General features: G+C 55.3%; 1 protein-coding gene across 5 annotated transcripts in view; it reads left to right on the top strand.

The window, feature by feature from the left end:
- Window positions 1-3442: 3442 nt before the first annotated feature.
- Window positions 3443-22605, top strand: part of COL27A1 (collagen type XXVII alpha 1 chain) — a 151600-nt gene continuing 132437 nt past the window's right edge. For 3 of the 5 annotated variants that reach the window (XM_042242832.1, XM_060408850.1, XM_027964087.2), the window contains exons 1-3: window positions 5060-5569; window positions 12111-12181; window positions 17020-18737. In XM_042242832.1, coding sequence (XP_042098766.1) covers window positions 5508-5569; window positions 12111-12181; window positions 17020-18737 — 1851 coding nt within the window. In that variant the 5' untranslated portion in view covers window positions 5060-5507. Of the gene's footprint in view, window positions 3833-5059; window positions 5570-9144; window positions 9164-12110; window positions 12182-17019; window positions 18738-22605 lie in introns of those variants that run through there. The other 2 variants (XM_042242831.2, XM_042242833.1) reach the window with 2 other exon arrangements.

Here is a 22605-nt window from a genome sequence, read left to right as displayed (position 1 = left end):
GAACGACTCTATCATGAGACATGCACTGTCTGTACAAGTCCTCTGGGACGTGCAGAGTGAGCCAGATACGAAAGAAAGGCTCATCACAGTATGCCCAGCAGAGCCGGGCATCGGAAGATTGGGGGCTAATACGTGGCATCCAAGTTCTCCTCCCAGCTCTGTGGCACCAGTGAAATCAGTATGAGTTGAGGCAGGACTTCCTGACCTGTGCTGTCTGTCTGTCTGTCTCCTTGCTCACCTCCTCCAGCAAACTCTGGAGACAGGAAGCACCCCTGGTACATGATGGGTCCTCTGGAAAGGCCTGGTGGATGAATCGGTGGAGGTTGATAGCAGGGTGGTGTGCAACCCTCTTTCTGCAGGTAGACCTCATATAGCAATTTAGCCAAACACTTACTGAGCCCTGACTAAGTGTCCGTCATTGAGCTACTGAGGTCACAGTTTCTCTCAAGATCAACAGTTTCTCTCAGAGCAATGGGTCCATGGCTGCTCTGCTTGGGCAGGAAGTAAACCATGTGCCTCAAAGTGTTCTCACCAGGCTGGGAATTCCTAGCCTTCTGCCTCGTCCCTCATCTCCTTGGGCCTGCAGGGAGCGTCCGCTCAGTTCCCAGGCTGATCGCCTTCTGCCCCACAGAGACGGCCCCCTTTTGGCTGGCCTGTGAGTGCTTCACCCCTTTCTCAGGGTGGGTGATGGCTCAGTGTCTACGGACCCAACTTTCATCAAGACTGTTTGTGCCCAGTCCCTGGCGTTGTGCCAGGAGCCTACTTGGCAGAAAGACCAGGTGTGAAGGAGCAGCTGAGGCAGGAAATGAGGTCTTCTCTGTAGAGGTCTAATCGGTGTCCGTGCCTCCTCCTTGCAACTGGCCATGAGCTCATGGAAGGCCATGAGCCTCACTTCCCTTCCAGCCCCGGAGAACACAGGGGCCTCAATAATTATTTACTGCACTGGACAGATTGGTGAGCAACGATCTCCCTCTCTCAAGCTCAAGGGGCCACGATGAGGATCACGTTCAATGTACCCACTTTACAGATGAGGATAGTGAAGCTCAAAGGGGATGCCATCAATCTTTATGGGCTTCGGGGGAGGTTTCTCATGGGTCTTTGGGGCTTCCCTCAAGGAAGCAAGGCTCCCTAGGGCTCACCATGTCACACTCAGATTTGGGAATAAAATTTGGAAAAACCTTGGAACTGAGCCACTGACCTGCTGTCTGACCTTGGAGGAAATACATGCTCTTGCCTGGAAATGTCCTTCTGGCCGGTAAGTTGCACATCATCACCCACATGGTGCCATGGGGAAAACTGGGTGGTTTCTCCTCTTGGGCTCCCCTCAGTCCTTCTGCCTGAAATCTGCTCCCACCCCCTTGGCACTTTTGTGACTCTTCCACTTGAGTTGTCATCCCCCATGGCTGTAGGTTTATCCAACAGACACTTGGGAGCCAACGCCTACCTCCTCCTGGGAGTCTTCCTTGGTTTCTCTCTATCCCTCAGTCGGCTTGACAGTTCAGTTCATCTGTATCTCTCTGATGGTATCTACCACATTCTTCTTGTGTTATATTTGTGTGAGTGCAGGGGGTTCCCTATGACATGGCAGCATCTGATGTCTCCCATACAGACTCCTTTCGCAGCCCCAAGGTGCTGACCACAATACAAATGTGTGTGTGCCCGGGAAGCAGGACCAGGTACACATTTCTTTGTCTTCACTCCATAGTGGCAGACCCTTTTCCCCCAACTCTGAACAGGCGTTAGCACATTGGAGGATTGTAGCAGTTAAAGAAATTCATTTAAATTATTAATGGTTTGAGCATCTATTTTATTCTAGGCTTTATGCTGGGTATGGGGTTAGATCTAAGCATGACAATACCATGTTATGTGCGCTACAATATGGGCTGGAGGGGGTGGCTTCCCTGGTGGCTCATTGGAGACACAGGTGTAGGAGACACGGGTTCAATCCCTGATCCAGGAAGATCCCACGTGCCACAGGGCGACTAAGTCCGGGGGCAACTACTGAGCCTGTGTTCTGGAGCCCCAGCTACTGAAGCCCATGTGCCCTACAGCTCGTGCTCAGCAACAAGAGACGCCATCTCACCGGAAAGCCGCCGCAGGTAGAGAGTAGCCCCGCTTGCCACAACTAGAGAAAAAGCCTGTGCGGCAAAGAAGACCGAGCACAGCAAAATCAACAAATAAAATAATTTTTTAAAATATGGGTGCAGGGCAGAGCTTTGAGCTTCACCTAAAAGGACAGAGAGTGTGTGAACATGCAGAAAGAGGGTTTAGGGGAGAGAAGAACCTGGGAAGAGACAGTATGGACAAGACTTTGAAATGGGCCAGCTTGTCCAGAGCCTGGGTCCAGGCACCAGAAAGAGGGTGCTCACCAGGCAGAATATGAAGCTGGAGAGGTTGGCAAAGATCTGCTCAGAATCCTTTAAAGGCTAACATTTGAATTATCATGCTCAGCTGCGAAGACAGGAATCAGACAACCCAGGTTCCAATCCCACCTCCATCACTGAACAGCTTAGTGATCTCAGGAAAGTTATTTAACTTTCTGAAAGTTATTCAGAATTTCCATTTTCTCATCTGAAAAACAGAGATAACAGGCCTTTCATAAGTGGTGGCATTTAGAACAGTGCTGCACCAGGCTCAGGGCAGGCATGTGAGCTGCAAGATACTAGCGGAAAGAAAGTCTCCAAAGGAGGGGTATTTGCATACATATAGCTGATGCACTGCTGTACCACAGAAGCTAACACAACATGTAAAGCAACTATACTCCAATAAAAATTAACAAGAAAAGAAAATACTAAGGGATGCCCCAAACCCTTAATAATGAAATTTTATATCTAAGGGGAGGGGGTGCCTAAAGGGTAGCAAGAATCGGACACGACTTAGTGGCTAAAAAAAAAAACAAACAAACCTCAAGGTATATAACATTTTAATGCAATATTTAAAAAATGTCATACATACACGTCAAAAAATCCACGATGAACAAAACAGCAAAAAATGTAAATAAAGGCCAGCTTAAAGGAGGCAGCTCAAAACACATCAAGGATGATTGGTCTAGGAGTTCTCAATCTTCAGGAGTCCTGGACTTCTGAAAACCCGAGAACCGGTGGCCCCTTTCCCCCAGAAGAACGCACAAACAGGTATAGTTTGTGCAGATTTGGGGGGTGTTTCTGTACGCCTGGGGCTCGGCCAGGTGGAGGTTAAGAACTCAGGTTCAACGTGGCCATGCGAGGGTGGGTCCACGTGCCATCCAGCCGCCTGCGGGTACCGCAGTACCAAGCTGAGCCTCCCTCCTGGCAGCCTCGGGTGCTCTGCCCCCTGCAGGAAGCCTCACACAGCCTTGCTGCTGCTTTTTCTAATTTGCTTGGCTCGCCTTACGCTCCCTCCTCCCCCCACCACCCTCCCCTCCTTCAGCTTGGGACTTTTCCTAAAGTTGCTGAAACCAGACACCTTGCTCGACCGAGCCCGCGTGCAGCCACGGTTTAAAAGGCTGCCTTCAGTGCCCCCTCCCCGCCCCCAGCGGAGACTTCAAAAGGCCCGGCGGGCGCCGCGGCCCCTGCACCTATGAACCGCCCCCCGCACCCGGAGCCCGTGCTGGAGTCCGAGGACGCAGAGCGGCTGAAGTTCGAGCGCAGGCGGACCCGGCGGGTGGCGCAGCCCAGCGCGCCCATGCCCCTCCCGGTGCCGCTGCGCTCCGAGCGCCCGCGCCCAGTTTAGGGAAGGGGACCCCGCACCCCCGCCCCCGCGCCCGCTCCCGGGGCTGCGGGGACCCATGAATACAAATGCCGTTAGGCGCCCGAGGAAGGACCGACCGTCCAGCCTCGCACCTAGGGATCCAGTAAGTGCGCCGGGGTTCCTGGAGCGCTAGGGATACGGGTGTGTGTGTGCGTAAAGATACGCGCGAGTGGGGAGGGGGTGCACGTGCGAGGAGTGAGTGTGTGCCCTCCGCGTGCAATGGGCACTAGCGGAAAGCTCTGTGCAGCTGGGGGTAGGGCGCGAGTGTGTGTGCACTTGGGCAACGTTGGGTGTGTGCGCACGTGAAGGTATGTATGAGAAGTATGCACGCGGCTGTGTACGTTGGGAGGATCTGACTAGGCTCGTGTGCATTTACGCGCATGTAAGCACTAATGTGCATGCATCTGCGTGTGTGGAGTCTGGGTGTGCGCTCGATTCCAGACACCCCAGGGTGGGTTCGTGTGAGCCCAGAAGGAGTGCGTGGCTGCGCTTGCATGTGAGTGAGTGTGTGTCTGAACTTGGAGCAAGTGTAGAAATGTGTGGGAATGTGAACAAGCCGTTGGAGGTGGAGGTGGAGGGGCTTCTAATGCCAGGGTTCGGACTGGACCTGGGAGTCTGCGAATTCGCCAGGTGCTTGTGGCGTCTTCAAGGCGTGCATTTCTGCGCTCCGGCGGCGGGGGGTGCGGGGTGGTCTGAGTGAGACCTTGGTCTACGCTGAGGTGGGGAGGTAGGTTAAACTCGCGTTTCTTACCTCGTACAGAGGAGAGAGAGACCTCCTGCTTTGCAGGCAGACACTTTATGGTCTGAGCCACCAGGGAAAATTAGGGAGAGAGGTGACCAGCATTTAAGAAACCCACCCATTACGTGCCCAGGAAAATCCGTTCTCCAGGATGCTGTGAATCTGAGACGAAAATAGGTGTGTGTGTGTGTGTGTGTGTGTGTGTGGTGGGACACTGGTTGCTGTTTTTATGAGAGTCAGGGCTGGTCCCAGATTTATCCCTGGAACTCCTTGGGACCTCGGGTTCCTTTCAGCAGTAGTATGTCCCCTTACCTCCTCTATCTGCCCCCAACTCAGGGACTCCCAGTCTCACAAAGAGGTCCCGAATCTCCGAACTGCGAACATCCTGCTGTACAGTCTTGGCCGACCCTGTCCTTTCTGTGAATCTCAGTTTCCCCATCTTTACAAGGGGGCTGGGGGTGGGGTGTCCCCGCGGGACAGTCGTGGGCTCGCGGAGGCTGTGTCCCCGGCTGTGTCCGGCAGGGGGCAGCAGGGGGCAGCAGAGGGCGGCCCGGCGCGGGGAGGAGAGAAGGTGGAGAGCCACCGCGGGCCGAGACTTTAAATCGCCTTCATTTCCCCCAAATCCTTCCTTTTCCTCTCCTCCCCCAGGCCGGCGGGGAGGCAGCTTCTACCGCCCTCCGCGCGCCCTCGCCCGGCCTTGCTCTGTCTCCGGGGACCGCCAGCAGCCCGCCTCCAAAAGTTTGATCATCTTTTTTTTTCTTCTTCTGCTTCTTCTTCCTTTTCGGTGGAAGCAGAAAAGAGCGAGGCAGGGGCGAGCGCGGCGCCGGGACTCCTGGGACCATGGGCCTGGCGCGGGCGCCCGCGGAGCTCCGGCCGCGCTGCCTGCTTGCTCGGGCGCCCCTGGGAGCCGGACTGCGCTGGGGGAGCGGGGGCCGCGCGCTCTGAGCCGGCCTGGCGCGGCGGGGCGGGGGGCTGGCGGCCCCATGGGGCGCGCCCACACTTGCCCCCCGGGCTCGGGAGCATGAAGTAGGGGCCCGCCATGGGAGCGGGATCGGCGCGGGGGACCCGAGGCACAGCGGCGGCGGCGGCGGCGCAAGGGGGGTGAGTACGGGCTCGGGGACGCCCCCTCCCCAGCTTCTGGCGGCTCCAGCCCCGGGGCAGGCTGGGGTTCCCCGCCGCGCGGGACGCTTCCAGCGGAACGTCAGCTTCCTGCCCCTTCCTGCGCCCCTGCAGGGCGGGCCGCCAAGGGTTAACGCGGGCAGCGCCCCCGGCCCGGAGAGGGTTGGCGAGCCGAGCGCTGCCCGCCCTGCCCCGCCTGGCGCGGCGGCCGGATCGCGTTGGGGCGGGGGCCGAGCTGGGGAGGGTCGCTGCAGAGCCCGCCCCGGGGTCGAGATTGAGGGCTGGGGGTGGCGCCTGGAGCGGTGGGCGGGGGAGAGGAGGGGGCTCTTTGGATGCTTGGGGGAGGAGGGGTCTCCGTGTTCCAGTTGGGTGTCCACAGGTCCCCAGCCTGTAAGTCTCGGTTTCTGTCTGTTCTTGGGAAACCGTCTGCAGATTTCCAAGACTCCTGCTTCTGTCTCGGTGTCTGTGTGTCTTTGCACGTCCCCTGTTTCTGGAAGTCGCCGCGTGTGTGTCAGTCTGTTTGGGTCTGTGTGTCTCGGCGCTTCCTTGCTTGGGGAGGGGCGGGGGGGGGGCGGTGGGAGTGGGGGTGGTCCTGAGTTGCTGTTGCTTTCCCGTCATGTGTGTTAGAAAAAGTGAGAACCAGCATGTCAGGGCAGAAAGGGCCCGGGGAGATGACTAATTCGAACCCCTCTTGGCACAGATGTGAGCCCCCGCGGGCCCCTGAGGGCCAGGGAATCTCTGGTTCCCACCCTGCGGAGTAGGAGTTGTAAAGAGTGAGCGTGTGCAGGAGGAGTCACTGGCGTGGGTGTGTGTGGGAGTGAGCAGGCGGGGAGCAGCCCCTCCGGGCCCCACGGACTGTGCTTCATGCTCACCGCCTGCCTGGAGAAGCAGAGAACTTGCTCCCTGCCCATCCTGCCCCCAGGAGCAGGGACTGTTCCCAAGAGGCTGGTCTGGGTTGCAGCTCCGCCCTACCCCACCGAGTCCTGCCCCCTCTGCGCTGGGATCAGGGGGGCGATGCCGCCCCCTTTCTTTCCCATGTCTTGGAAAAAGCTGGCTGGCTGAGATTCTCCCACACCCCCCTCCTCCCACCGCAATGCATGCACACACACATACACACACACACCCCCCATTACCACCACCACCACCACCAGTAAGCGCACTGCTGACTCATTTTCTCCAGAAGACCCTGTGCCAGGGCAGATGCCAGTGGTTGGGTAGAAAAGTGGTGCCAGGAGAGCACCCCACAGTGGGGCCCAAGCTTTAGGCAAGTGGGCAGTCACGTGGCTTTGAGGCCCAGCCTCTGCCTCCGTTGCTGGTGCAGTACCCCAGATGCTATGCCCTCCGGTCTCCTGCTCTTCTGCACCTTCCAGATCAGGTTCCAGGACACTGTTATGGAGCATCCCTGGCTTCTCTTTGCTTCTCCATCCTCCCTGTCCTCAGAGCACTCCCCTCCTTCCTTATGCTTCCATAAGCCTACTGTACCCCACCCCCCAACCCCCAGGCTCAATCCGGTAGCCATCAGCAGCCCTGGTGTTGCATTGGTGGGGACCCTGCCCTCCACATGTAACCTCCTGTCTGTCCCTCTCTGAGCACACTCTACCTGTTACTTTATTGGCATATTCTCTTCCTCCCTCTCTGTGTTTCAGGGACCCTCTTGATACCCCACAACCTGCCAGACCCACGAAATGCCATTTCAATTGATGGTGGAAACGGAAGCAAAACATAAACTCACACCCATGAGCCGGGAGAGCATGGCAGTCAGGCCGTGTGAATCCCTGCCTCTGTTCTGCAAGCTGGGGCAGGCGCCTTGCCTTTCTGCTTCTCCTTTTTCTTGTCCCCAAACAGGCATCTTCATTTCCAGCAAGCAGGGTTTGGTGAGGATTAGTGGGGCTGTGCTTGTAAAAGGCTTTTAGAGCAGGGCCTGGCATATAGTAAGTGCTCAATAAACGGCAGCTGCTATTTGTATCATTATTCACTTCATCTTGAATGGATGTGTGAGTCAGCTGGAAAATTCTGGGCTGCATCCTGTCCAGACAGATGACCTGTCTGTGTTCCCATAGAAGAGGTGTAAGGTGTGAAGAAGGCCTGGGCGTGGCTGTCTGGGCACATAGGGCCTGGCCAGCCCATGGAGGCAGGTGGGACAGGTCCACCCCTCTTCTCTTTTCTGTGGTCCTTTGGCCAGCATCCTTCCCAGCTCACTCCATGGACGCAGAGCCAAGCCCAGAGACCATGGGTCCACTTGGCCTCATGTTTCTATGCCCCGGGTCTTAGCTTGAGCACTCAGTGGATGTTCAGACTGGTATCAGTCCCTGAAGTTCCCCTGTGTTCTTGGGTAGCAAGGATGGAGGAAGAAACCATGCAAGCCAGCTGCAGGTTCTGGCAGCCTCGTGCTCCAGGAGTAACCGCTTTGGGTGTACTGGCAGAGGGCTTTTTTTGCAGGAGAGAGGAACACCTGGGTTCCCTTCTTGGAGGGCTTGGTGGCCAGGCTGTGTCTCCAAGGTCAGGCTCCCGAACTCATGGCTTCCGTTCCGGCCGCCTTCTGCTGTCTCTGGCCCCTGTGCTCTGGTCTTCCCGACATTCTGGAGCCCTGGCTTCGCTGAGCCAAGGCCCACGAGTCAGCGGTGAAAACAGAAGTCTGGAAGAACAAAGCTCTGAGCCAGCGCAGGCACTAAACGTTATTAGCAGTAGCCTAAATAGGATTGGAACGGGAGCAAAAGAATCGGCAGGGCCTCCCTCTGGGAGCCAACTTTCCAGGCCTGGAGCTTACTTAGATGGCTGTTGGCTCCCTAGGCTGCATCTCTGTTCCGGTTGGTGAAGGCTGGGACTCTGGTCTCTGGCAAGTAGGAAGTCCCTGTAAGTCTTTGATTTCTTCTTGGGATGAGTCAAGCGAAAATGGGCTGCTAAGTAGTGGAATCAGATGATGTGTGTCACTGGCATGCTGTGTGGCTTTGGGCAAGTTGCTTCCCCTCTCTGGGCTCCAGTGGCCCATCTCTACAAAGGGGATGAGACTAGAATCTGGCCTCGAAATGATCTCAGAGGACCGTCTCCCACTCTATGAAGTGAAGTGAAAGTCGCACAGACTCGTCACAACCCCACAGACTATATAGTCCATGGAACTCTCCAGGCCAGAATCCTGGAATGGGTAGCTGTTCCCTTCTCTAGGGGATCTTCCCAACCCAGGAATCGAACCCAGGTCTGCCACATTGCAGGCGGATTCTCTACCAGCTGAGCCACCAGGAAAGCCCACTTTATTCGCACTCTATGCTCCCTTGCTATACTTTGGCAGTTTCTGGGTCAAGTGCACAAGGAATCCAGGTCTGAGAGGGTCAGTTGCATTTGTTGAGGTGAATGAAAGGGAGACAAATATTTTTTTAAATAGCTCTTTCAGGGCTGAAATTCTCGAGTTAGAAACCATGGTGTTAGGAAGCTTAATTGAAGGGGGTAGTCTGATCCCATCTCTCCTGGGAGTCTTCTTTCTCCTGGGATTACAACTATTGCCTCTGAATTTATCCTTTTATTCTCTACAGGGTAGTCACCTTGGCATAACTCCAGCAGGAGAAATTGACCGAGAAGGATGTGCGTGGTTCTTGTACCCTCTCCTCTCCACCTGACCTGTCTTTATCAGCTTGGGGAGCATCCTAAGAAGGGTGGATGTGACGATACAGGGAGAGACTCAAGGAGTGAGGGCTGGTGCCTGGAAAAGACTGAGAGAAGAGGAGACAAAGGAAATGAAAGAGAAACTAGTGAGGTTGCAGGAACCCTGCAGAGCCAGGAGCACTGTCTTCTGAGGAGGTCTTCTCAGGAGAAATGAGTTCCCTGGTCCTCTAGTTTCAGGGACTGCTGATCAACAGAAAGGGCAGTTGATTTCTTTATTGCAGAACTTCTCAGAGCCTTTGATATGCGGTTGTGTTTTGGAACTACCAAGACTAGGATGTAGGAGATGGCTCTTCCTCAGTAGATCTGGCCAGTTTCCTGGAGTAGCTACCCGGTGGGTATGGGAAAAAGTACCTAGTCCCCAGAGTCTGCCCACGGTGACCTTGAGAAAGTACCTGCCCTCCCTAAGGCTAAGTTTCTGTCAAATCAAAAAGAGCTACCTCTTATTGCTTGTCATAGCTGATGGGGCTACCATTTACTCCAAGTAGGCAGGTCATGCCAGGAGGGTCAGCCTCTACCCATCTCCCCAACTCAGGACAGCTAGGCACTGACCTTTTGTTATTGCTGATGGTAAGCTGGAGGCAGGGAGGACAGGTCCCATGTAAAAAGCATTCTCACAGCAGTGGCAGCAGATTGGAGAAGAGAAGGAAGGGAGCAAGGGTTATCCAGGAGCATCCTTGGAAAAAGTCAGAGGTGGGGTGGGCCTAGTGGCAGTAAGTCTTTGGGAAGAAACTTTTTAAAGTCCAGAGTCCTGTAGTTCCAGATGACATTCATTTCTTCTGTAAAAATACACTGAACATTTACTACATGCCTGCCAGGTGCTGGGAATCCAAGACAGACATGGGCCCTGCCCTTCAGGGACTTGAGTTGGAAAATGAGACAGGAAGATAGACAGACACACATGGGATACCTGGGGAGGTACGTGCAGCAGACTGTGGGAAATGACATCCTGGCTAGACTCTAACCCATGAGTGGGAGCTGACCAGGCAAAAGAGTGGAGTCCAGAGCCCTTGAGACCAGCTTGTGCTGAGGCCCAGAAGCTGAAGGCTTTCAAGGCACCGCCATCAGCGTCTGAGTGCTGTTTCAGCTAGCTGCATGTAATTCCCAACTGAACATGGCTTAAGCAGTAGGGGACTCATTACCTCCTATGTCAAGAGGTCCAAAGGAAAAGCCGTAATAGGATTGGCCAGTTTAGCATCTCAAGTGTCATCAGACACCCACCGTTCTTCCTTTCTGGCATTCTCACATGTTCACGTGGCTTGTTACCTCATGTTCACAAAACGGCTGCAGCAGCAAGTCTTCATTCAACAGCATTCAAAGGCTAGAAGAAAGCCCTTACTGTGTTCCTTTGAAATGCTTTCTTCGAGGTCCTGACAGACATTCCTGACATCTCATTGGCCACATTTGCGTCATATACGCAGGCCTAAACCAGTCACTGGCATGGCAGATTCCCAAGATGGACTTAGATCTACCCAGAGTCATCCAATTTCCTTTGAAGTTCCTGAACAAGCAAGAAGAGGGGGAAGGCTATGGGTAGGTAACCACCAGTGCCTTCCACATTGTCTAGGTCAGGATTACCATTGATGCTAATTACAATTAAATTGGAGGATTTGCTATTAAATCACAGAGTGTGAGCTTGTTTTCCAAGGCCTCCAGGGAGCTAGGAAGAACCTGGGGCTCCCGTCATCTACTCTGGCAGATGGGTTTCCTGGATTACACAATTCCCCAGAAGCACATCATCCTAGCCTTCCTCTTGGAAATGGATCCTGGGCCAGCGTGTCCCAGCCTTTGCCCTCACCACCCGCCTGGCGGGGTTCTTTCTGCCTGCCTCCTGGCTGGCCGGCTCTGGCCACGTGCCGCCCTCCCCTTTGCCTGCCTGGGGATCAGATGCCCCAGTGGCTTCGGGTGTCACCAGTGGCTGCTCCCACAGGAAGGTGAAATCAGATCACTGCCTCTGCCCATCTTGGCAGGAGCCCCTGAGCAGAGCATTAACCCTTCTGGGACCCAGCTTGCAAGGGCAGCAGGGTTGGTCTAAGAAGCACTTCTGTGGCTGGCAGCAGTCCGAGCCCTTGACATGCATGAGCTCATTTAATCCTCACGCCTGGCTTACAAGATAGGGAACGTTAGCTGAATTGCAGAGAAGGAGACAGGCTCAGGGAGGCTGAGGGACTCATCCAGGGTCATACAGCTGGTATGCAATGGGGCCAGGTTTGCACCTGGTTGGGGGGGCCCTGACTCCCCATCATCTCCTCTTCTCTCCTCCCTCTTCCATTTTCTGTGAGCATGAAGCTAGTAGGCAGCTTCCTTAACGTGCAGTGGTCCAGGCTAAACGGTCGTCTCCCACCCCTGGCCCTGAGTCTGGAGACTGAGTTCTTCTCTTTCCTGCCCTTTGAAGATACCTGTCATCTAAGCAGACCCCTCTGGTCTTCCTGCTGACCTTTCCTCCCTGGCTCTGCTGCCTATTGGGTCTCAAGATCCTGAGGCCATAATGCAGATGGGGAGACTGAGGTCCAGAGACAGGGAGGGGCAGGGGCTGGTCTTTTGTTGCCCAGGGCATCAGTGGCAGATTTTGATCTGGACCCTGAGTCTCCAGGGCAGGGCTTCCTGCCTGTGACCTTGATTCACTGATCTGTAAAAAGCGAGATTGTATTTGTACTATGTAAGCAGTTCCTTTTTCAGAAGGCTGCCTGGACCCCAGGAGTATGGGCTGGTCCAATGGAGTCCTAGAGTCTGCACCTCACCTCCCACCTCCCCTGGGCAGGACCGGGGTGGGACTGGGGCTGGAGGATTCCCTCCCAACTCCCCGGCTGGATCTGGATGTGAGGGGTGGAAGCTGATGCCGCATCTGCTTGTGTCTCCTGGTCTCTAGGGGGTTTCTCTTCACCTGGATCTTGGTCTCGCTCGCCTGTCACCTGGCCTCCACCCAAGGAGCTCCTGAAGGTAACTGTCTCTTCTCTTTGTCCAGGGGGAGACAAAGCAGGACGGAAGGGATCTGGGAACGCAGGGGTAGGAGACATCGGTGCCCCTAATGGGAACACAGTACCTCAATTTTCTCATCAGTAGAGTGGAGCCAATCATTAACGAATTCTCTCCAGCCTTGAAAGCATCCCGTTTGATGTTTTGTGAGGGTAGGAAGCGCTCAGTGCAGAAATGTAGAGAGGCGATGCTTTTGTTCCTCTCCAAGGCAGAATGTAAGTTACACTAGGTCAGTAAGCCTCAGTTGTCCCCCTTTGTCTGATGGGTACCCCAAGAAGGGCTGACAAGAGGCATGAAGGACTCCAGCATCCTGGCATACTCCTGTGATCTGCACTCCCCTTCCCGTGAGATGCTGCTTTTCCCTGCTGTCCCTGAGGATCTGTCCAGGGGGCCCCAGGCGGCGGGGGGGCCGGGGGGACTGGCTACATAGCTACCCATGGAAACTGAAACCTCTCCCACATCTGTTTGTCAAGCAGCCACAATGCCTCTTAAAATAGCAGCCCCTCCCCCTCCTCCACGCCCGGCCCGTGTGCTGGGACAGGCACCCGGGCACTCCCAGAGCCCCTGTGGCCTGACCTGGCTGCTGGCAGGGATTGGGCCCCTGGGAGGGGAGGGATGTGCCCGGAAGAGACTTCTGCCGCCCAGCAACATTTTGTGCAAATGTCATATTTTCCGAGCTTGCTGTTTCCCCCACAAAGTAGGTGAACAGCTGTCCAGAGTCCTGAGTCAGGCACTGGGAAGGGGGGTGGGGGGCAGAGAGGCTGGGGCAGTGAAGCCAGGTTTATATAATAAAGGGATCTCACTGTGGCCAGCTGGCCGGGTCCCTCCATCTCGGCGTTGGGCTGAATTCATTCCCCGGTCCCCCAGCTCCTCTCCTCTGATGGGATCCTTCCTGCTTGCGTCTCTAGCCTGCCTTCAAGCAGTCAAGGGGCTCCAGTGCAGGAAGGCACAGTGATGAAGGAAGGGCCTGGGGCCAAGCAGCCTGGGTTTCAAGCCCAGCTGTGCCTCTGATTATAATAAGCTGTGTGACCCTGGGCAAGTTATTGGGTTGGCCAAAAAGTTCATTCATTATGGGGGCCCAAATGAACCTTTGGCCAACCCAACACTATATATGGCTCAGCTTTCTCACCCTCTTATCCGAAAGAGGGGGGATGACAGACAGTACTCGCTTCATAGATGATGGAGAGAGTCAAGAGTTAATGCTTGTAAAGTACTTGGCACATAGTAAATGCTCAATAAACATTAGTTCTTCCTCTTATTGTTGATTATATATTTACCTGTGACGTTGGGGCAAGAGTGGTCCTTCTGTGTCTCCATGGAGCCCGCAGTGATCAGAGGCTCCTGGAGGCTTAGCGGTGACCACCTCTGCCAGCTCCAGGTGGCTGAGTCGGGAGGACTTGGCCCCTGAACTGCAGTGAGTGTGCAGGGGAGGCCTGGGGACTGCCTGGTGGCAGCTTTAGAGCCCACCTGGAGAGGGTGATAAGGGGAGCCTCCTTGGTGCCCCCGGGCCTGGCCAGTTGTCATTTTCCCAGGGGGAGCTCAAGGGGCTGTAAGTGGTAGGGTGCAGAAAGAGAGGTCTGCAGGGCTGGGAGCCTTTTGGTCCCAGGTGAGGTGGGGCGCGGAGAGAGGAGAGGGGCTTTCTGCTGTTCTGACGAGCTCCTCCCTTTTAAGTTGTTTATAGTGAGAAGTGTTTTGTGATAGTAAGCGGCTTTCTGTGATTAAGTGTATAAAAGATGCTGCTACTCAGAGAATCCTTAAATGGTGGCTTGTTTTAGCTTAGGACCTGGGGACAGACAGAGGTGGGAGAAAGGAGGAATTTGAAGGGAAGTGAAGGCCCTTGGGTCCTAGAGAGGAATAAGAGCCTTCAAGCCTGAAACAGCAGCCTGTAGCTACAGTGTTTGGAACATTCTTAGGACTCTCTGACCACCTCCCTTGTCTTACAGGCAGGGAGACTGGCTTGGCGATGGGAGATGGGCTGGGCGGGGGGAGGGCAGTGCAGGAAGAAACTTAATCAGAAGCACAGAGTGCAGGGGTGGGTGAGGATCAAGAGGAAGACCACCTTATCATCTCCTAGGGCCCTGATGATGTCAGCACTCTTCGTAGCCTCATCTTACAGCGGAGGGAATGGAGGCTCAGAGTCCAGACCTACAGGTGGTCTTATCCGGCTCTAAAGTCCAGCCTTCTGTTTGCAAAGCCTGCTATGGAGCCATTATGCTGCCATGCTTCCAGTGCCCAGGTTCTGAGTTTCTCCCAGCCCATTTATCTCTCTGTCCATCCATCTCACAGCAGTCAGCCTAGGGTCTATGAAGAGCTGGCTGCATTCAGCCCAGCACACGCCCTTTACTCTAGGTGATGAGGGAGAGAGCATTCCACATTTAGGGGTCAGGATACTCAGCTCAGGGGAGGGGGTCTATGGACCTTTCCCAGAGCCCAGTTCCAGATGGAGTCTATACTTTCCTGCTGAGATGGGGCTCCCGAGCAGGCGTCTACAGGTGCTGGCAGCTCAGCTAACTGAAGGAGGTTGAATGACCCGATGAGAGGCAAGGTCAGGAAACCTTTCCATAAACACCCTGGAAACCCTCTTTTTGCTCTGGCAAGCTCTTGCCAGTGTAATTACCAGGCGGATGTGACCTGGCCAGACCACGGTCAGTTGTCCAAACCCTTTGCCAGAGGACAGAGGTTACAAGAATGCCTTGATTACTTCCTCTCTCTCTCCAAAGCCACACGGGGAAGAGGGGGGTCACTGGAAATGTCCTCTGCCTTCTGTGTAGACAGTGGCTCCCCTGGTCTGCTCTAGCAGACTAGGGTTCCTGAAGATGGTGAAACTAGTCCAGTCCCCTGGACATCCTTACCGAGCTCTGGTGCCATGAACATTCCTGTTGGTCCCTCACTTATGGGACTGCTTCCCGGAGGAGATGGCTTTTGAGGCAGAGAAAGGGGGAAACACGCCACATTGCTGCTGCTGCTACTAAGTCGCTTCAGTCGTGTCCGACTCTGCGACCCCATGGACTGCAGCCTACCAGGCTCCTCCATCCAACACGCCACATTGGGCAGTCTCTAATACTGTTAGCTCTAGCATTTGGTGATTATCATTATTTTTCATATTAATAGCTATCCTTCAAACATGCTTATTTTGTGCCAGGCCTCTTTTTCCCCCCAAGTGCATTAGCTCATTTAATCTTCACCACGTCCTTCTGAGTTTTGGTACTTCTATTATCCCATCTAAAAGACAGGAAAACTGAGGCACTGAAGTCACAACCCTAGTAAGTGGTGGAGCTAGGATTTGAACTCAGGAAGTTTGGCTTCAGTGTCTGTGTTTTTAGCCGCTCACAGAGGGCCCTTAACTTATAATGATTCAATTTATGATTTTTTAACTTAATGATGGTGCAAAAGTGAAACTGTACTTGGGGTGTTTGATTTTGATCTTTTTGGTCTTCTCCTGGGCTAGCGATATGCAGTATGATTGTCTCTTGTACACCGGGCAGCAGCAGCCACAGCTCCCAGTTGACCAGAGGATCACAGAGGGAAACAACCCATACACTTAAACCGTTCCGAACCAGCACAATCGTTCTGTGTCTCGGTTTTAGTATGTGTGTGTGAGATAGTTGCTCAGTCACGTCCACCTCTTTGTGACCACATGGACTATAGCCCACCAGGCTCTTCTGTCCATGGGATTCTCTAGGCAAGAATACTGGAGTGGGTTGCCATTCCCTTCTCCAGGGAATCTTCCTGACCTGGGGGTCAAACCTGGGTCTTCTGCACTGTAGGCGGATTCTTTACCATCTGAGCCACCAGAGAAGCCCTGTTTTTAGTATAGCCTCAATATATTATATGAGATATTCAGCACTTTGTTGTAAAATAGGCTTTGGATGGGGGCTTCCCTGATAGCTCAGTTGGTAAAGAATTCACCTGCAATTCACCCAGGTTCGATTCCTGGGTTGGGAAGATCCTCTGGAGAAGGCATAGGCTACCCGCTCCAGCATTCTTGGGCTTCCCTTGTGGCTCAGCTGGTAGAGAATTTGCCCAATGCGGGAGACCTGGGCTCCATCCCTGGGTTGGGAATATCCTCTGGAGAAGGGAAGGTCTACCCACTCCAGTATTCTGGCCTGGAGAATTCCATGGACTGTATAGTCCATGGGGTCACAAAGAGTTGGATATGACTAGACAACTTTCACTTTCAGGCTTTGTGTGAGATGATTTAGCCTAACGGTAAGTGTTCTGAGTTTAAGGTAGGCTAGGCTAAACTGTGGAGAAGGCAATGGCACCCCACTCCAGTATTCTTGCCTGGAAAATCCCATGGACGGAGGAGCCTGGAAGGCTGCAGTCCATGGGGTCGCTAAGGGTTGGACACGACTGAGCGACTTCACTTTCACCTTTCACTTTCATGCATTGGAGAAGGAAATGGCAACCCACTCCAGTGTTCTTGCCTGGAGAATCTCAGGGACGAGGGAGCCTGGTGGGCTGCAGTCTATGGGGTCACATAGAGTCGGACACGACTGAAGTGACTTAGCAGCAGCAGTAGTAGCAGGCTAAACTGTGATGCTCACTAGGGTAGGTATATTAAGTGCATCTTTGACTTAGGGTGTGACATTTGTTGTATGGGGCTGTAACTGCATTGAAAGTGATGGACGGTCTGTATATACACAGGATCACACAGCCCAGCAAGGGGCGGGTTCCAGCTCTGCTCTGTCAGTCACAGCCGAGGGGCGGCAGGCAGCAGTGGGTGGGCTGTCCTCACTGTCGCTGTGGCCGGAAGCAGGCCCTGACCGTGCCCTCTCTCCCCTCCTGCCCTCCCTCTCCAGATGTGGACGTCCTCCAGCGGCTGGGCCTCAGCTGGACAAAGGCGGCGGGCAGCCGGAGCCCCCCACCCCCAGGGGTCATCCCCTTCCAGACGGGCTTCATCTTCACTCAGCGGGCCCGGCTCCAGGCTCCCACGGCCGCCGTCGTCCCCACCGCCCTGGGCACGGAGCTGGCGCTGGTGCTCAGCCTCTGCTCCCACCGGGTGAACCATGCCTTCCTCTTCGCCGTCCGCAGCCGGAGGCGCAAGCTGCAGCTGGGCCTGCAGTTCCTCCCCGGCAAGACTGTGGTCCACCTGGGGCCCCGGCGCTCTGTGGCCTTCGACCTCGATGTCCACGACGGGCGCTGGCACCACCTGGCCCTGGAGATCCGCGGCCGCACGGTCACCCTGGTGACAGCCTGTGGGCAGCGCCGGGTGCCCGTCTCGCTGCCTTTCCACAGGGACCCAGAGCTCGACCCTGATGGCTTGTTCCTCTTTGGGAAGATGAGCCCGCATGCAGTCCAGTTTGAGGGGGCCCTGTGCCAGTTCAGTATCTACCCCGTGGCGCAGGTCGCTCACAATTACTGTACCCACCTGAGAAAGCAGTGTGGACAGGCTGACACCTACCGGCCCCAGCTGGGACCCTTCTTCCCCCGAGACTCTGGCACACCCCTCGTCTTCCAGACCGACCTCGCCCGGTTGGGCCTGGAGAATCTGACCACTGCCACGCCAGCCCTGGAGTCACGGCCGGCAGGCAGGGGGCCTGGGGTGACTGTGGGGCCTGCCGTGCCCATCAGGCCCATGAGGACTAGCACCACACGCCCGCCCCAGCCCATCACATCCCATCCAGCCTGGACCCCCCTGCCCCCAGCCAAGCTATCAGCCAGTGAGGGGCCTCCTCCCGTGTCCCCAGTCTCTCCCACCAGCTCCCCTAGACCTGTCCGGCCACTGCAGAAGAACACAGCCACCAAGACCTCCAAAAGGCACCCCGCCACACCTTCAGCCCTTTCTCCTTCAATTGCCCCAGTCAGAAGCCCCCGCCCCACCCAGAAAACAGCTCCGCCTGTCTTCACAAAGCCTGCCCCACCCACCAAGAAGCCGGTGCTACCTACTTCCCAGCCCATTCCTGCCAAAGTCTCCCGTCCCACAGTGAAGCCAATCCAGAGGAACCCCGGCATGCCCAGACTCCTGCCACCCAGTGCCCGGCCCCTACCTCCAGCTGCTGCCTCCTCTAAAAAGCCTCTGCCCCCAGTGGTCCAGGCTGAGGCCAAGATGAGTAGTCATGCCAGTGTGCTGGCTCCTGCCCGCACCAGCACACACAGACCTCCCCCAGCCACAGTCCCGCCCCCGTCACCTGTCCCCAGTCCTAGCCCTCCCAGGACCGATCGGCCAAGGGCCACAGCAATGCCTCCCACCTTCGCTCCTGGTTCAGCCTCCACTGGAAGCAAGAAACCCACTGGATCAGAAGCCACAAAGAAAGCCAGACCCCGGAAGCCTGTCCCACTCAGATCCGGGAAGGCAGCCCGGGATGTCCTGCTGAACGATCGGACAAGGGGGTCCAACCCGAGACAGCCCCGGGCCAGGCAGCAGACCACCCTGGCCCCAGCCCTGGCCCCGGCACGATTCCTGTCCTCCAGCCCCCAGCCCATCAGTACTGGCTATTCGTTCTTCCACCTGGTGGGACCCACACCTTTCCTGCTGCTGATGGGACCTCCGGGACCCAAGGGAGACTGTGGTTTGCCGGTAAGAGTTGGTGGGTGTGCGTTCTGCTTGGAGCTTGAGTGGCTTATGGGGCGGCTGGGTGGTTGCTCTTGATCAGGGCAGAGGAAGAGAAGCTAGACCGAAGAGCTGGTTATGGGCAGAGCCTTGACTTGAACCCGGGCCCCCCCATGCCTCCATCTCTCCCATATTCATGAATTGTACATCCTGCCTCAGATCTGTGGTCCTCTGGGATGATCTTGGGTCTGGTGGCCCCCTCCAGGTAAGAGCAACTCTGGGCTTTGGTTGGCCCAAGCCCCAGGTGACTGTTCGCTAACATAACTGTAAAGGTTGAGTGGGTGAAGGAAAACCACGAACTGACTGGCCCCTGGTCCCACAGTCCCCAAAGGCCAGCTCTCTGACTCCTGGACCAGAGCTCCTCCAGCCCCCTGGCTTGTCCGCAAGTTTCAGGCGAAGGTTATCCATGGGTAGTCCTGAATATGTTTTGTTTGGCACATGCAACATTGTTTAAAAATATTTAATAAGTGATTAATATTTTTTGAATGTTAGAGATTTCTTATAATAGGGTGACCAGCTTTTCTTGGAAGAAGGGAGAGAGGCAGTGGCCCACGGGCTGTGGCCGGGCTGTGGCTGCTTCCTTGGACAGGACAAGCCCGCTCTTGTCTGTGCTCATCCACACATCTCTTGATTGGTCTTCCAACACAGTCCTTTCATCTCGTTTCTCTTACCTGCTCGGCTCCTGTAAGACATTTGATTTGTGGGCCCTGGTAGAGGAGTTTGGGGTAAGAAGGGTCAGGGTGAGCGCGAACAATCAGGAAAGAGAGAAAGAACATTCTTCGTGCAGGACAGCGTCTTGAGGTTGATGCCTCCAGCGTGCCTGGGACTGTCTCCAGGGGCAACGACCTTTCTGCAGCTGGAGGCCAATTCCTCCGGTGGGGGGGACTGATGAGACGGAGTTTCCAGAAAGCTCGGGCCTCCGCTCTGTTCTCCTGCCTTGAAGATGACCACCGCATGGGTTCCTCCTTCCCGGGGCCGAGTCTCCCACCAGGCCCTGGGCTTGGGGTTAGGCTCCCCGCAATGTGGAGGCACTGGTAGATGCTGGGAATTCCCAGGCCTTACAAACACACTTAATGAGTTTTAATAATCATGAGGAATAATATTTATTCAGTCTGTCTCCAAGGGGACTGAGAGCCCGTTTTTATTGTAACCATATTGTAGAACTTATGGAAACTGTATGCATTGCTTTGCAATTATGTCAACATTCTGTTCAGGTCCCGCATTCTGAAATTGGCAGGGTAGGGTGCGGGGAGCTGAGGGAAGCAGGCCTCTCCCCGCTCCAGGCTACCCAGTCCTACCCAGGCGCCAGGTACCTTTGGCCTGTGACGGCTCAGCCTCCCAAGCTGAGCCTCCCAAGCTGTGGGGCTGCCAGCCTCGCTGGCTGTGAGGTTGAAAGGGGGTGAATTGGCCCCCTCTGACAGAGGAGGGTGAAGTGTAGGGTCTCCACCCTGCAGAGTGGAGGGCGCCAGCCCTGTCCCCCAGGGCTGTGTGTGATGTAGAGTGAGAGAGGCCGAGGACCAGCCTGCAGAGCTGGAGCAGGAGCAGGTTCCCAGGGTGTAGACTCTGCCTCGGGCCTTTCCGGCTGCCTGAGCTGTGGACTCTTCTCCCCGAGTTCAGTGATGCAGGTCAGCAGGAGGTGAGGCCTCTTGCCAGAACTGGTCTGGAACTCCTCCCACCCTGATCAAAGAAGGTGCTGGAGTTGACCTGTTCAGTGGATGGGTGCTTAGGGATCATTCAATTCACCCTTGCCATTGTGCAGGTGGGGAGCCTAGAGACTGGGTCCAGAAAGGGCCGGGATTCACTCAGAAGCCACACAGCACGTTGGAGGCCGAGCTGAAGTTTATGCCCCGGCTCCAGACCACAAGATCAGTGTGTTCCAATCTACCCCTTAAGTGTCCACTCTGAGATGCTAGGACTCAGGGCTTAGAGGCCAGGGGCTTGAGAGAGGGAGGCCCTGTCCTTGATCTGAAGTGAAGTGTTCAGTGGCTAGAACATCTTCTGTTTCTATACCTAGCGCATTCATGAGTTATTTCCACACATTCAGCATCTTCCTTTAGGACCTTGTAGAAACTGGTCCAGAGGGTAGGATGTGTGCCCTGACCCCTGCTCCATGAAGGAGAGGACCAGGGCCGGGGAGACAAAAAACTTGGCCAAGGGCACCCGGAATGATCTTGCAGGAGGAGTTGGGATGCGGTTTCTGTGGGGACCAAGGCTCTTCCTGCTTCAGCCCAGAACAGGTGAGGGCAAGAGGAAAGACATCAGTCTGTCCGGGTGCCATCCTGCCTGACGTCCTGTGCAATCCCTTCATCCCACCCGCCCCCCAGCTCAGAACCTAATCTTACTCCAGTAGGAACCAAGAGGCTTCTAGAAGCTTTGTCCAGTCTGCTGTGGCAAGCTGGTCATTTATATTTCACCAGATAGCAGAAATGATTAAGCGAAGTGGTGTCTTTGAGCAACAGCGACAAAAACTGATTCTGACAAGTGTTCCTTCTCTTCCCCCTTGTCCTCACCCAGAACCCTCATATACATACGTTTGGGATGTAACCCCAGCAGAGCGGAAGCTGCAGTGCCCGGGCATGAGATTTAATTGTCTCCAGTCTGGGCACACACCAATCTGGGTTTAAATCCTGACTCCACTCCTTACTAGCTCTGCAGCCCTGACTCACGCTAAGCTTCAGTTTCTGCAGAATGGAAGACGATAATAGCTCCCACCTCCTGTGAGGAAGCAAGCTGAGGGATCTCCAGGGCCACCTGGGAGTTCTAGATTTGTTGGGTGATAACGTCTTTCCTCTCCCTGAGGCTGTCTGTCCTCTGTGACCGGCTTTGCGAGAATTCCCTTCTTATAATTCACTGCAGGTCCTTTCGGAGCCTGAGAAGATTTTGTTTCCTTTTTTGAAAACATAATTTCTATGCATTTATGTTTGGCTGTGCTGGGCTTTCAGTGCTGCTCGGGCTTATTGCCGTGGCTTCCCTCATTGGCGGAGCGTGGGCTCTAGGGTACGCGGGCTTCAGTAGTTACAGCTTGTGGGCTCAGTGGTTGCGGCTCTCGGGCTCTAGAGCACAGTCTCAGCAGGTGTGGGACACGGACTTAGTTGCTCCACCGCGTGTGGGATCTTCTGGGACCAGGGATCAAACCTGTGTCTCCTGCATCAGCAGGCAGGATTCTTTACCACTGAGCCACTAGGGAAGCCCCTGAGAGGGTTTTCAAGGCTGTATCTGACCTGTTCTGCATGATCTCAAGGGGCACGGGACAGACTGGCAGAGGCTGAGACACAGCTCTGGGCCCAGGCTGGCCAGGAGTTGTAGCCACTTTGGGAGGGAGCTCTGTGGGAGCCCCGGGAGCGGGGTGGGGGGAGCATGGAAAAGCTGAGCTTGGCCCCAGGTCAGTAGGGGCGGGGAGGCTGCGGTTCACAGAGGCTGCACAGAAGCTGCACAGAAGCCCCACGCCCAGGAGGAGGCGAGTCAAGGCCTTATTTATTCACGCTCAGGCCGCTGGCATTTGCACGCCCTTGCACTTTTTCCAAGCGTCACCTCAGGGAGACCCAGCTGAGTGCCTGGCCCGAAGCAGATACTCCATGACTATCTAGGAGATGAATGAAGGAATTTGATCCTTATGAAAAACAGGGTGTCCTGACATGCAGGCCAGGCTCTTTGAAGTTACACAGATCTCTGCTGCCAGTGGGTAAGAAGGCGCAAGGAGTGCAGAAGCACACAGAATTTGGGATGACCTGAGTTTGAACCATTTCCTTATCCAGCCATCTTTTCCTTCTTTCAACAGATGTTGAATGAGTGCCTTCTGGGCGCTAGGTGCTGTGTGACCTTTGGCAAGTCACTT

Source organism: Ovis aries, chromosome 2 (genome assembly GCF_016772045.2).
Source record: "Ovis aries strain OAR_USU_Benz2616 breed Rambouillet chromosome 2, ARS-UI_Ramb_v3.0, whole genome shotgun sequence".
In the NCBI taxonomy this organism is placed as follows: Eukaryota; Metazoa; Chordata; class Mammalia; order Artiodactyla; family Bovidae; genus Ovis; species Ovis aries.
Note: the sequence above shows the minus strand (reverse complement) of the source record. Positions and strands in the feature narration are given on the sequence as shown.